The sequence below is a fragment of the Daphnia magna genome, linkage group LG7 (genome assembly GCF_020631705.1).
Source record: "Daphnia magna isolate NIES linkage group LG7, ASM2063170v1.1, whole genome shotgun sequence".
In the NCBI taxonomy this organism is placed as follows: Eukaryota; Metazoa; Arthropoda; class Branchiopoda; order Diplostraca; family Daphniidae; genus Daphnia; species Daphnia magna.
Window position 1 is genome coordinate 678,306 of NC_059188.1, and position 14,141 is coordinate 692,446.

Below are 14,141 nucleotides of genomic sequence, written 5' to 3' on the forward strand. Positions count from 1 at the left end.
CTTGGCAAGAAGCCAAACAACAAGAAACAAAAAGGAGCTGCCAAGGGAGAAGGGATATAACATGCAACTATATTAGTACCTACAGTGGAATTTCTTCTTTTATGCAACCCATTTGTAAAAAAAACAAACAAAAAAACGTGGAGCCATTTGCCCTTGAACTATAGTTTTCGTTTTCGACGCATCTTCCTTTAAAATGATGCAACATTCAGATTCCTAAGAATCGTTTTGCTTATATGGCACCACGCCGTGCAGCTAACGACATCCAAATATAACTGTGTCAAGAACTTGTCAAGAACCACGAATTTATAACATTTTTACCCAAGTTCGCAGTGAATTTTTTTTCTTTAACCTTTTTGCAAGTGTATTCCTTGTTTATATTCCAATTGTAACCCACGATGTTGTCTTGATGTAGGCTTAGAAACTGAAAGCCACTGTCGTGTAGAATCTGGATGCCCTCTTTCATACTGTTTGCTTAATATATCGATAAGTAAAAGAATACATCGTTGAAATCTCACCTCCTGAATTATAAACACATAGTCTGAAACAGTGACTTAAATTTAAAAAAATAAATAAATTAAACAAATTAAAATTGCATTTGATTTTACAATGGTCTATGCTCTATGGTCCATATCATTGCAGTGCTGCTGCAGCGAGCTTTGAGAGAACTGGTCACGTGTTCAGGCTCGGAGTCGGAGGACATGGGAAATTCTTAACCCTGTCGGCATTGTCTTGTCCTCTTGTCCCTTGATTCGTCATCTTGGGACTGTCGCCTTGTCGTGTCTGGGGATCAATTTCTCCCACGTGCTTGAAGGTTTCTGTAAAAAAGCTTTGGCGGAAAGGTTCCATTGAATTTTTGGAGAAGAACAAAATTGTGAAACGATGAAAATTAGAGGACAACGGAAAAATTGAGATAATATTGAGAGATCGTGACTGTGAGACAAACATAACTGTGATAAACATTGTGAAACTAAGAAGATGGGAGAATCACGTAGGGATATTTATGGAGATTTTGAAAAATTATTAGAACCAATTAAGGCTGTTGAGGTAATTGAAATGTTCTTTTTGTGACTAAAGAAGCTAATCTTTTTGTCAAATGTGCAGGAAAAATGGAAGTTGGTCCCAGCCTTTCTTAAGAACAAAGGTTTGGTTAAACAGCATGTTGATTCCTACAATTACTTTATCAATGTGGAAATCAAGAAAATTGTTCAAGCAAATGAAAAGGTAGTGAGCCATGCTGACCAAACATTCTACCTCAAGTACTTGGATATTCATGTGGGAAAACCAGATTCTGTAGAAGACATGCACCATGTAATAGTTTTAAAAAATCCTTATAGTGCCAGCCTTTATTCCATGTTCTTTTTTAAATTAATAGTCTCGTCTGACCACACCTCATGAGTGCAGATTAAGAGACATGACCTATTCAGCACCAGTTACTGTTGACATTGAGTATACCAGAGGGCAGCAAAGAGTTGTACGGAATGGAATAGCAATTGGAAGAATGCCAATCATGTTGAGAAGCTCAAACTGCACATTGGCTGGTATTTCACCTGCAGAAATGGCAAAAAAGAATGAATGCCCGTATGATTGTGGTGGTTATTTCATTGTTCGAGGAAATGAAAAGGTAAAAAATTTTAGTAAAATGCTGTTAATTCAGTATCTTTCAAATTTGTTAATTTTAGGTGATCTTGATTCAAGAACAAATGTCAAAAAACCGCATGATAGTTGAGCAGGATAGAAAAGGAAACATGTCATGTCAAGTCACCAGCAGCACGCACGGAACGAAAACGCGCACCAATGTGATCATGAACAAAGGAAAATACTATTTGAAGCAAAATAGTTTTCAGGATGTAGTGTTGTAATGTGTTAATCTTACAAAAGTTTAGCCTGACTTTTTTTTCCCTTCAAAAACTTCAAGGATGTCCCTGTCGTCATAGTTTTTAAAGCTATGGGGATTTTGGCTGATCAAGAAATAGTCCAGATGATTGGCACTGACGATCGTGTAATGACGGCATTTGCGCCTTCTTTAGAAGAATGTGTGCGTGCATCCATCTTTACACAACAGCAAGCACTCAAGTATCTAATACATCTTCAGACAATTCTATATTTATTTAGATAATGATCTTTTTGCATTGTCCTCTGCAGACATTTAGGCAACAAATTGCGTCAAAAGCGATTTTTTGGGGGTCCAAAGAAAACGCCAGTGGAAGAGGCTAGAGAGATACTTGCCACCACCGTTTTAGCGCACGTTCCGGTAAGATTTTATCGTTTTCATTCATGCGCAGTGTCATAATTTTAACATTTGTACAGGTCGACAATTTCAACTTTAAAGCTAAAGCAATGTATTTAGCTTTGATGATTCGCCGAGTCATTCAAGCCGAAAATGATCCAACCTCAGTGGACGACCGTGATTATTATGGCAACAAGCGTATGGAATTAGCGGGCTCACTACTTTCTCTCTTGTTCGAAGATTTGTTCAAGCGCATGAACTTCGAATTAAAGGCAATCGCGGACAAGAACATTCCTAAGGTTAAGGCGGCCCAGTTTGATGCAATTAAACACATCAGGACCGATCATATAACTTTGGGGTTAGAAAATGCCATTGCTACTGTAATACTCAAACTTCTCTTTGTTTGCTCTTCGAATTTCGTAGCTTATTGCTTTTCTTAGGGAAATTGGACGATCAAACGTTTCCGAATGGAAAGACAAGGCGTCACACAAATGCTCTGCCGGTTGTCTTACATCTCTGGACTTGGGATGATGACTCGAGTCAATTCTCAATTCGAGAAGACACGCAAAGTATCTGGGCCCCGTTCTCTTCAACCTTCTCAATGGGGTGAAAACACCGTCTCTTTTGTTAGAAAATGCTCAAATTCTCCTTAATTTATTTCGATATTTTGAAATTTTTTCGATAGGTATGTTGTGTCCGTCAGATACACCTGAAGGAGAGGTAAAAATATTTAGCCATAAGGCAAATGTGATTGTTTTCTTCTGAAACTTAAAAAAATAAAATGATTATGGCTTTAATGTTGGTATCGTCTAGGGATGCGGGCTGGTAAAAAATCTCGCGCTGATGACTCATATCACCACGGAGGCAGAGGAGGAACCCATCATCCGGATTGCACAGAACATGGGAGTTGAAGATATTAATCTATTCAGTGGCGAAGAGATCAGCGACCCGAATATATACACTGTTTTCCTCAACGGTTCTTTTATTTTAGATATATGTCTCGTAAATTACAATTGTGTTTAATGCATTATCTCTTCGTATTTTAGGTAATATTCTAGGACTCGTCAAAGATTATCAACGCTTGATCCGATATTTCAAACTGGCTCGTCGCCATGGCTACATCAATGCCTTTGTTTCCATTTATCCGCATTTCTTAACAAGGGCTGTTTACATCAGTTGCGATGGTGGTCGTCTATGCCGGTATAACAATCTAGGTTTCAAAATTACCACTTATTATTCTTAGTTTTCTCTAATCGTAGGCCATATATAATCGTCCGAAATAGAAAACCAGCTGTAACAGAAAGGCATATGCAAGAACTTGCCGATGGCTTTCGGACATTTGAGGACTTCACTCACGACGGGCTGATAGAATACTTGGATGTGAATGAAGAGAATGATAGCAACATTGCTGTCTACGAGTCGGATATCACCGAAGAGACGACTCATCTTGAAATCGAGCCATTTACTTTGCTTGGCGTCTGTGCAGGATTGATTCCGTATCCTCATCACAACCAAAGTCCGCGAAATACTTACCAATGCGCCATGGGCAAACAAGCGATGGGTACTATCGCGTGCAACCAACGAAACCGAATTGATTCTCTCCTCTACAACCTGGTTTACCCACACAAACCAATGGTTAAGACACGCACCATCGAGCTCGTCAATTTCGAAAATATTCCCGCTGGCCAAAATGCTATGGTTGCCGTGATGAGCTACTCTGGATTCGATATCGAAGATGCTACTGTTTTAAACAAGGCATCTCTGGATCGAGGTAAATAGCAACATGAAATTTTGGCTTTTTCTTTTAACGCCACGATCGAAAATTTGTCTAAATTTTTCTTTAGGTTATGGTCGGTGTTTGGTTTATAAGAATGCAAAATGTGTGTTGAAGCGGTATAATAATCAAAGCTCAGATCGTGTTAATGGTCCTATGGTTGATCCAACAACCAAGAAACCAACCTGGAAACATGAAATTATTGACATGGATGGATTTGCTTGTGTGGGCCAACCTGTTCAACCTAAACAGGTATTTAAATTGATAAAAATTGGTATTTGCCTACAGCTGTTATCTATTTTTATGGTAAAAGGTACTAATCAATAAAATTATGCCAACCGTTCCTGTGGCTACTGTTGCGCCAGGAGCACCGGGAGCACCAGCTGCGGCTCCAATGCCAGAATATCGCGACGTGCCCATCACGTAAGCTCGTACAGTTTTATAAGCTAAGGTTTTTAGAATTTATTGTTTAATTCTAAATTTAGATACAAAGGACCGATTCCTTCATATGTTGAGAAAGTTATGTTTTCTTCAAATGCCGAAGAGGCAAACATAATTAAAATCCAATTACGACAGACCCGCCGACCTGAAATTGGCGACAAATTCAGCAGTCGACATGGTCAAAAAGGAGTTACCGGTTAATGCCTTACATTGTGTGATTCTCATGGACAATTTTTAAACCCAAATTATCTTTATTACAGCGCTTGTTGCAGAACAGGAAGATTTGCCCTTCACAGAGCTTGGAATTTGTCCTGATGTAATCATGAATCCCCACGGATTTCCATCTCGCATGACAGTCGGTAAACTGATTGAACTTTTGGCTGGAAAAGCGGGGCTCATGGAAGGAAAATTTCATTACGGCACCGCATTTGGCGGATCTAAGGTGCGGATTTTAACATTCACTCGAGATTTTGTTGTGTTATAGTTTTTTTTTATAGGTCCAAGATGTTAGTGAAGAATTGATCAAGCATGGATACAATTATCAAGGCAAAGAGTGTTTGACTTCTGGAACAACAGGGGAACAGCTAACGGCTTACATTTATTTTGGACCAGTATGCAAGCGAACCGAGATCTTATTACGGCTGTGTACGGATTTAATTTACTTATAGAATTTTTAGGTTTACTATCAAAAGTTGAAGCACATGGTGATGGATAAAATGCATGCGCGTTCACGGGGACCTCGAGCTGTTCTGACACGGCAACCTACAGAAGGTCGTGCCCGCGATGGAGGCCTTCGCCTTGGTGAAATGGAACGTGATTGCCTGATCGCATACGGATCTAGGTTTGTTTAAGAGCGACCATAGGTATAATTCTAATTTTATTGATCGAATTATTATTTGCAGCATGCTAATCTTGGAAAGATTGATGATCTCGAGTGATGCGTTTGATGTTGATGTCTGCAATCAGTGTGGTCTCATGGGATATTTTGGTTGGTGCCACTATTGCAAATCAAGTGCTACAGTTTCTTCCATCCGTATTCCCTACGCCTGCAAGCTTCTTTTTCAAGAACTTCAAGCAATGAACATTGCTCCGCGTCTCAAATTGGACAAGTATTTTGACTAAAGTTGTGGTATGTTATAACATACATTAGAATTTGGTAAATATTACAACGTTTAAGTGCTTAAAGGATTTTCAATAACTCTGCATTAACCTCGTTTTCTATTCAAAAGAGAAAGGTAGGCCAAATTGATTAGGTATTTTGTTTACAAATTCTTTTCGATGAATTTGTAGTGATAATCAAGTAAATAACCCATCAGAGTGGAACAATATGCACATTTTTCTTGACCTTTTTCTCATCGATGTGTACCACTGAGCGCAAGTGGTGTTGCCAAATTAAAATAAATTTTATTAGCCCTGACTTACCAATTACCGTAGGCTGCAGAGGAAAAATCTCGAAGGCAGGGATGGCTTAGTAATGGACGGCTTTTTTCAGATGTGGTGTACAAGCCGTCTTTTCCGAATTTCACTGGTGTACAAGCCGTCCATGAGCATGATGTACAAGCCGTCCATTCAGATGGATCAGCAGAGCAGACGTGGTCTACATCGACCGTAGGTCGGTAGTAGTAGTGGCCGTAGGCCACAGAGCAGACGGACGGCTTGTACACCTGAAAAAAGCCGTCCATGAAACATGATGATGGCAAAATAAGTCTCAAAATAAGTGTAAAAAATAAACGATGCCTTTTGAAATAAACGTTGCCAAACTGAGACAAATATATATTTTTAATTACATTTTTTATTTTATTAGATTCATTGAATGGCATTAATACATGAGATAAAAATAATATAAATAAAAATAATGCCAAACATCCTGCATTCTACAATGAAAATAAAAAGAAAAAAATATTAAAATTAACAAAATAATAAAGTTATTCTCTAACCCTTTACCTAATATGATTTTTTTTTCTTTTTCAGTGGCTGACTGGTAATCATGCGTGCAGTTACACGTCTGTTAAGTGGAGTTCTAGCGAACATATCTTCATCGTTGCCATATGCATCTGCTACCACGTCTGTTTTATGAGATGTAACATCTCCAGACGTGGATGGCATTACATCCAGAATCAAGGGATCGCCTACTTTGAATTACACGTTTTAGTGTTTGTTAAATGAAGAAACTTTGTATCAAAATTTATATTACCGTCGCCGATTGCTTCTTCCTGTGTTGCGACTTCTGGGGCCAGAACATTGACAAATACGTTAGATTTTTGTGCTCTGTATTTGTTACGCCTTTTTTTTGTTTTTGGTTTCCTTCGGCGTTCCGTCCCCTGTTTTTATTTTTTCCAACCACACGTCTGTAATTGTCAAAATAAAGAAATAATAAAAAAGAATAAAACATGAAACTTTGAATAAACGATAAACATTCAAAATTTAACTGTAAACAGTTAGCACATGACTAAATAATAATAGATAAATTAATAAAATGGTTTTTCGTTACTCACCTAGCTAACTCAATTGTCGAGGGATTTCTAAAACACTTTTTCATGCTCTATATTGCTCAACTGAGCTACTCAGTTTCAAAACAAGTAAAACACACACACGTGCAGCAAAAACTGAAGGTAAAATCTTTTGCACCTCACATGTGAGGTACTCCAAGCGCCGAGACTTGCTATTGCACCTCACACAGCGTTGCCAAATTCTAATTTATGGGTTAGGATAGGTTAGGTTAGATGAGGTTAGGTAGTTAGGTTAGATTAGGTTAGGTAGGTTAGGAAAAAATAATAATAAATAAAATAAATGAAAACTTAATATAGTTTGGCAACGCTGTGTGATTCTGTGATATGCAATAGCAAGTCTCGGCCCTTGGAGTACCTCACATGTGAGGTGTAATAGATGTGACCCTTTCATACTTTTCTTTTCTACAAGGAAGGATTTTTACCAAACTAGATGGGAATGAAATTAGTTGTTGCTGGTTTTGCTGTTGACAAGCAAGGTTTGTTATTAAACAGCATGTTGTACATTACAAACCCACTTTCATACCTTTCTTTTCTACAGGGAAGGATTTTTTTACCAAAGTAGATAGAATATTTATTCCAAATCCCACATTGTCCTGGTAATAAATCGTAAGAAAAATGCCAAAAGGATTTCACTGTATTAAGTAGATGTACTAGCAAAAATTTAATACTAACTCATGTTTTTTTCTTTAATTTTGACTTCAAATCATACTGAATTAGATTAGGATTTTGAAAGAGGCTGGGTGCCAAAACAATGGATGATAATTGGAAGTGTGATTGGAAATATCCATGATTTATTAACGTTCTTTAATGTACAGTATTTTATAAAGACAAATTGAAGTGCATATCTGGGCTCCCTGAGAGGTGTCAGTGTGAGATCATGCAGATTTCTAGCAACTCAGCATTCATTACTGTTATTTTATATAATTTTGACAGCCAAAATCTTGTACATTACTTTAATTATATTTTATATTGTTTTAATAGATAAACATCTGCAAAGAAGGATTAGTTTCGGGATAGGGAGCCCTCAGCAAATACAACAACAGGCACATATTCAGGTTGTAACACAGAACTTTATATTTAGTACAACTGTGATTCTTCACAAAACACGTAAGCTTGACAGGCAAATGGGGTACACTAACATCCCATAATCTTCATTAATTTGCCCTATTTGCATACTTTTTTTTCTCTAGAGGATGAGTGTAGAAAATGCCAAATGTGGGACATGGAAAAGGTCTGACATAATGGGCATATTTTGTTTACGCAGATTTGGAACTTAAAAAAGAAATCTGTTCTCAATTACAAGATGAGAACTATCTATTGTGTAAAATTAAGGAATCCAAAGATTCCTTACAGGTGACAAAGTTTAATATGGTCATCAAGCTTCCACCTCTATGTATTGTACTGTACTCCTTTTATCCAAAAACCATGTGTCAGCTGACTTACCTTCCTGGTTGCAATGAAGAAGAATCATTAATCATAAGTATTAAAAGAAGATACCATATTTATTGTGTGTTTGTTTTGATACATCTCCTTACATTCTTTATTCCTTACAGGTGAAGAGGTTAACATGGTCATTTGGCATCCACCTCCATGTACTGTACTGTATTCTTTCTATGTGAAAATCATATGTCAGCTGACTTGCCTTTCTGGTTGCAATGAAGAAGAACCATTAGAGTCAAAATTATTAAATGGTGATGCCATATTGTGTGTTCCTTTTGAAATATCTTTTTCACATTTCTTTATTTCTTACAGGTGAAAAGGTTAATGTGGTCATCTAACTTCCACCTTCATGTATTGTCCTCCATTTAACTGAAAAACATGTCAGCTGAATTACCTACCTGGTTGTTGAAAATTATTAAAAGGTGATACTGCATAATGTGTATAATTGATATATCTCTTAAAGTGTTGTTGTATGACTAGAATGTTCTGGTGTTTGTGACACGACCTGAGAGGTTTGAGAAGAAGAGCTACATCCAAGTAACAGCCTATTGTTTATGTTCAACAGTGGGCAGGCACATTATTATATCCCCAAATGATTCCTGTGACCACAGGCCTTGAATGGCAAACAAGTCCAAATAGTTTAAGATAGCAGTTACCCCACTTTAAGTGTCTTCCAACACTCTGATTTGTTTGAACCCTCTTTATTCTCGGACACGGCCACAGAATTTTTTTTTCTTAAAAGTGGACGCGAGGGTTTGCTTGATACCCGTACAGACCTACATAAAAACGTAGGTAATCTACTGTTTACTGTCAGTCGATAAAATATTTATAATATTTTTTTTTTGCATTTAAAAAATTTTTATGGAGGATCAAGGCAAACGAATCCAGAAGGCGAGAGTGTTACAAGAATGAATATATAGTAGAAAACCATTTGGATTGCGTAACCATTAGTCAATTTTTCAGTTTAGTTAGTAACTTTTCACTGAATGCCTCAAATAATTGATTGTCATACTAAGAGCCTTTGCGCGCAGAGCATTGGTGAACCTGGCACTCTTAAAGCCAAATGACGCTAAAGACTTTTCGTTTTGCTTGTATGGCATCAATGAGCATCATACCGACAGCTCCTTTGTATGAAAATCTTATTATTTTTTAAAATATCGATATTGAGATTTATGACTTTGTTTCTCGGCAAATTTCAGGATTAAGGAAACCATTAACGCCTCAAAAGCAACCAGTGCACTTGTTATGGATGATGAATTTATGTATCACGTAAGCTATATAAACAAATACTTTTATGCTTACAATGTTTTATTTTCTTAATATAGATTTATAATCAAATTGGATCTGGATTCTGGTTAGAAGAATATACCGAAAGATTATAACGCCTGGAAGCACGGAATGGAATTTCATATTTGACTAGTATTTCCGTGTGTTACGGTATAAATTATTTAAAAATTGAAGTGCATATCTGGGCTCCCTTCTTTTCTGTGGCCCCGTTTCCCCTTGACTCATAATAAGCCCGTAGGGGGTCATGCCCCTACTGTACGGTATATATAAAAACAACATATATCGAGGTTTGGAGGGCTCTGGCCGGAAAGGGGACGTGGGGGTCCTCATAGTTCGATGAAATGCTTATGGAGGGCTATGTCGCTACCCACAAATCCGAATTAAAGGTTAATCGCTCCTGTAAAAATGTTCCAAATCTTCAGCTCTTCTTCCGGCTTCTCTTAGCCAAGCACTGGGTAATCTCCCCGGTGAGTCAATCGAGGCAGTGTCTCCCCCTGCCTTGGTTGACAGCAACTTTTGAAATGGTTATTTTGCCTTTTAAAAGTTGCAAAATATTTTATTGTGTAGAGAATTGTCAATACAAATTTTGTTTTGTATTAATTTTGAAAAACTTATCTTTCATATTTTCATTGTTTTCACACATTATACATTTCTGATCTTGGCACCTTTTTCTTCTAAGGATTGGACTCTTAACACCGGTGAAATGGCCACTGATGTGCCATTGAATTACTGCCGATGAAATTCCAATCCTGGAAGTTTGTGTTTTGCTGTTGTACTTACTTGAATATCATATTTACGAGAGTTTTATTTACCTGCCTATTATTTACCTGCCTATATATTAGATTGCTTTCATTATTTTTAATTTAACTCTTTCGGGAATCGATCCCCAAACTTTCGGCGTGCATTGCCGATGCTCAACCGTTGAGCCATGAGTTACATTTTGTCTTGCACTACTATTAGAAAGCAATAAAAAATAAAGGCAATTTTATAGGCTGTAAAATTATATGCTAAACTGTATAGCTTAAATACAAGGATCATAGCTCAGTGGTAGGACGTTGGTTAACGGATTCAAAGGTCTCTGGTTCAATCCCCCACTAAAGGTTAAAGAATTTAATGTCAACGTAAATTGTAGTTTCTTTTCGTTTCTGTAAGTCCAAATTTGTTGAACTCAATTAATCCGAAAATATAGACAGATGATTTACACGACTTATGGCTCAGTGGTAGAGCATCGGCATGGTACGCCGATTGATAAGGGTTCAAATCCCAAAAGAGTCGAAGTAATAGCAAAAAAAAATCTACAATTTCAGTTGAATGAATATATATTACATTCCTATACACTTAACATAGATTAGCCAGTTCGTGTGGGATCTCTCGACAGGGGATGCAAATGGTTATAGTCCGTTGCAAAGTGTCCAAGTAATGAGATACGCCGATAAATCGGAATGAACAATTTATTGAAATTTGTTATTGGATATTATATTAAACTTTGCCAAGATATCCGTCCCATTACTTCGTAATGGGGAAAGTTTCTCGACCCGACTGGCGACGTGGAAGGTAGACACCTGGGAATGTTGGAGGCTCAGGACATCTGGAACCTCCGTGGAATCGAACCACGGACCTTGGAGTTGCCAGGCAGATGCGATACCATCCTGGCAACCCCCCCTATATCCCCCCCAATGATATTTGATCCCGTATGTACAACTTTGCTCAGTTACCTTAATGTGTTGAAGACTTAGATTTCAGTACAATATGTATCGTAGCTCAATGGTAGAGCGCTGGACTGGGATACTACATACCTTGGGTTCGAATCCCACTTAACTGTAGTAGAACTCAGCGTCCATGATGAATATAAATTATCGCTATGCTGTACATGGTGAGGAAAAGTGTAAAATAATTTAAATTTTAGTAACTGTTTTTTAATGACAAATAATAAATTGAGTAGGATTGATAATCACACTATGTGTTCAACTTCATCTTAGTTGGAATGTCACCTGTAACTGCGACCAATAGCCCCATTGTAGAATAGGACTTGACAGATTTTTAGTTAAGGAACTCTAACTTTACTCTTAGAGATCTTGTAACTCATAAATCAGAACTATCACCGAGGACATTGAAATTCTGCAAACGTTTACTTTCCCATTAGAATTGAATTTAAATTGGAATTGTAACTTGACTCTTTCGGGAATCGAACCCTAAACCTTCAGCGTACCGCTCCGATGCTCTACCGTTGAGCCATGAGTCATACATTCCTTCCTTACTTTCAACTTTTACCAAGATTTTAAAGGTAACTTGTTCACACTTGTAAAAATAATTTAAAGTAGCCGAAGGTAAATTACTAAAAAGCTAGTAAACTGTCAGTGATAACGTCGATAAAGTGAATCAGCAAACATATTGTGTACTTTTACGTCTGATGCGATTTGATCCACAAACATCCATCGCCACAATCCTATGCTCACCCATTATTTATACATAGACACGCAATAATACCTTCTTGTTGCTTAAAGACAACCTTTTCCCACTTGCAAATTTATTGAAGTATAGTCGATGTAAACGAAATGAAGCATTCGACAAAGATAGCCATTCAATTCTGTAAGGATTCAAGCCCCAGACGCTATACCCAAACAGATTTCGAACGCTAATTGGATAGAATCGATATAAAAAAGAATTGGTTACCTAACTCCTTGTTGAGTATTTGCTCGCCATAAAAATTCCCAATACTGGAAGACCGCAGCCTAAAGATTTGTGTCGTATACTGGGGCATCAACCTCGTACAATGAGTTAGAACCTGTCCAAAAGTAATACAAAGTTCTTTTTTGGCTCAATCATTTCATCAATTTGACCCTGAACATTTGTATACACTTCTATGTTTCCAAAGTTAAGTGTAACAATAACATTAAGTAGAAAAGCCAACTAAAAAATGTCTGTGCTTTGTTTTTGGTTTCGTTCTTTACCTCCTGAAATTATAGTTGCTTCATAGCCTTGTTGAAGCAGAAAGGCACCTGGGGTTTCCAGGGCTAGAATATCAGATTCCACACATTGTTCTCTGGATCTGTGATCAATAACCTAAAATTGTAAATTGTTTAATTAATAAATTTTGTATATCATCTATCCCAAGTTTCGGTGAACCGCATACAACGATGAGGGGAAAAAGTGAAGAAAACCCTTTCCCTTTCAGCTATTCGCCTCGGTTTTAACGGGAGTAACATAGAAAAATTGTTAAGCATATTCGTGAATAGAGTTTCGCCGAGCAGACGATTTAAAAAGGCAATAAAACTATGAAAGTCTTAGTAGCAATAACGTAAATGATTCTGACATCCAGCAGCAGAACTTATAACTTTGGCATGACGCTACAAAAATTCGGCCCCACAATTTCCAGTCAATTTAATGCAAGACGCCTTTCCCTCGGGGTATTTACGTCGAAAGTGTCAAACTGTGAGACTAAAAAGGCAAAATGGAAAAGAAAGAAACTTGCAACTGGGCGATTGCAAGCTGCACATACCTTTACGTTGAATCACACGTGGACCAAGAACTGCCCACAACTTCAACAATAATCTCGAAATACTCGCTTTTTCGCTCGAGAGTTACGATGTTGTCAAACGACTCACACGCGCACGTACACACATCGGATTTCGTCTGCTGCTGGTGTTAGGTGGGCGCTTGTCGCCGATACAAATGTTCCAGCTGTGGCGATTTGGCAGCAGATCCATCAATCCTTCAACGCTGTGGTAAACAGGGCGTCCTTTGGCTCGCCAATCTTTCAGTAGCAACGCCTGAAATTCCTGGAACAAAATCTCTCCCCCTCATGTGACGCTTGGCAATGATCGAATTCAAGGCCTGTTCGAAATTAAGACTTGTTAACAGAAGCAGCAGCATGACACACGCTGGTAGTAGGCGTCACCAACTGTTTGAAACAACACACGTCCAATTAATGCACAGTGAAGCTGCTAATTATTTCCAGGTTTCGACAAAAAATTCAAGAAGCTTTAAAACCATCAGTTCCTAGCATTTTTGTTCGTAACTTTACATATTTAGAAAACAAACATATTCCTTTTTTTTTTTTTTTTAAATAATTGCAAGCCGGAAATGTGTCAACTCATCAGAAAATTAAGATTTGTGGGATGCTCGTAAAGCTCGACATTTTACGACTTTTGGCCGCTGCCCTATCCATTCCGGCTCATCTAGTCTGTGCTATTTGTTATCGGCGAGAAATAGGTGTGTCGTATTCGGCTCAAACATCCCCAACAGCCAGCACGATGACGTCGGCAGCCGGTTTCTTTTTTTGTGTGTTTTTAAACGAAGTCACCATGCCAAAAACAGTTGGAGTCAACAACATAGAACAATTCCTGAATCCAGAAAAAGGAACCCAGTCTAAACTGCTCAGTGGGGTCAAGATGATTATAACGCTGAATTTCTCATTGCACCAATTTGTCCTAAAAACAAACAAAGAAATGTTAATTTAAAG

At 37.8% G+C, this 14,141-nt stretch overlaps 1 protein-coding gene and 3 long non-coding RNA genes across 5 annotated transcripts; 2 read left to right on the plus strand and 2 right to left on the minus strand.

The window, feature by feature from the left end:
* The first annotated feature begins 664 nt into the window (after nt 1–664).
* Nucleotides 665–5,627, plus strand: LOC116927035 (DNA-directed RNA polymerase III subunit RPC2). Its single transcript, XM_032933970.2, has 19 exons — nt 665–1,044; nt 1,102–1,308; nt 1,373–1,621; nt 1,680–1,847; nt 1,916–2,073; nt 2,143–2,251; nt 2,308–2,607; nt 2,668–2,833; nt 2,913–2,947; nt 3,041–3,203; nt 3,274–3,427; nt 3,487–3,998; nt 4,072–4,253; nt 4,315–4,424; nt 4,487–4,638; nt 4,703–4,884; nt 4,940–5,053; nt 5,120–5,283; nt 5,345–5,627. Exons 1-19 carry the CDS (start codon nt 976–978, stop codon nt 5,562–5,564), a joined length of 3,414 nt encoding a protein of 1,137 aa, XP_032789861.2. The 5' UTR covers nt 665–975; the 3' UTR covers nt 5,565–5,627.
* A 589-nt stretch (nt 5,628–6,216) lies between these two features.
* LOC123474098 lies at nt 6,217–7,111 on the minus strand. The gene is made up of 4 exons (XR_006648747.1): nt 6,938–7,111; nt 6,637–6,790; nt 6,387–6,571; nt 6,217–6,316 (listed from the first exon to the last, which is right to left on the minus strand). It is a non-coding gene; the product is annotated as an uncharacterized LOC123474098 (long non-coding RNA).
* A 2,301-nt stretch (nt 7,112–9,412) lies between these two features.
* LOC123474099 lies at nt 9,413–9,852 on the plus strand. Of its 2 annotated transcripts, XR_006648749.1 has the most exons (3): nt 9,413–9,520; nt 9,592–9,661; nt 9,718–9,852. It is a non-coding gene; the product is annotated as an uncharacterized LOC123474099 (long non-coding RNA). The 2 variants fall into 2 exon arrangements; XR_006648750.1 differs by having other exon boundaries at nt 9,592–9,852.
* A 2,199-nt stretch (nt 9,853–12,051) lies between these two features.
* On the minus strand, nt 12,052–13,158 carry LOC116927268. The gene is made up of 4 exons (XR_006648751.1): nt 12,813–13,158; nt 12,631–12,742; nt 12,353–12,464; nt 12,052–12,290 (listed from the first exon to the last, which is right to left on the minus strand). It is a non-coding gene; the product is annotated as an uncharacterized LOC116927268 (long non-coding RNA).
* Nucleotides 13,159–14,141: the final 983 nt, after the last annotated feature.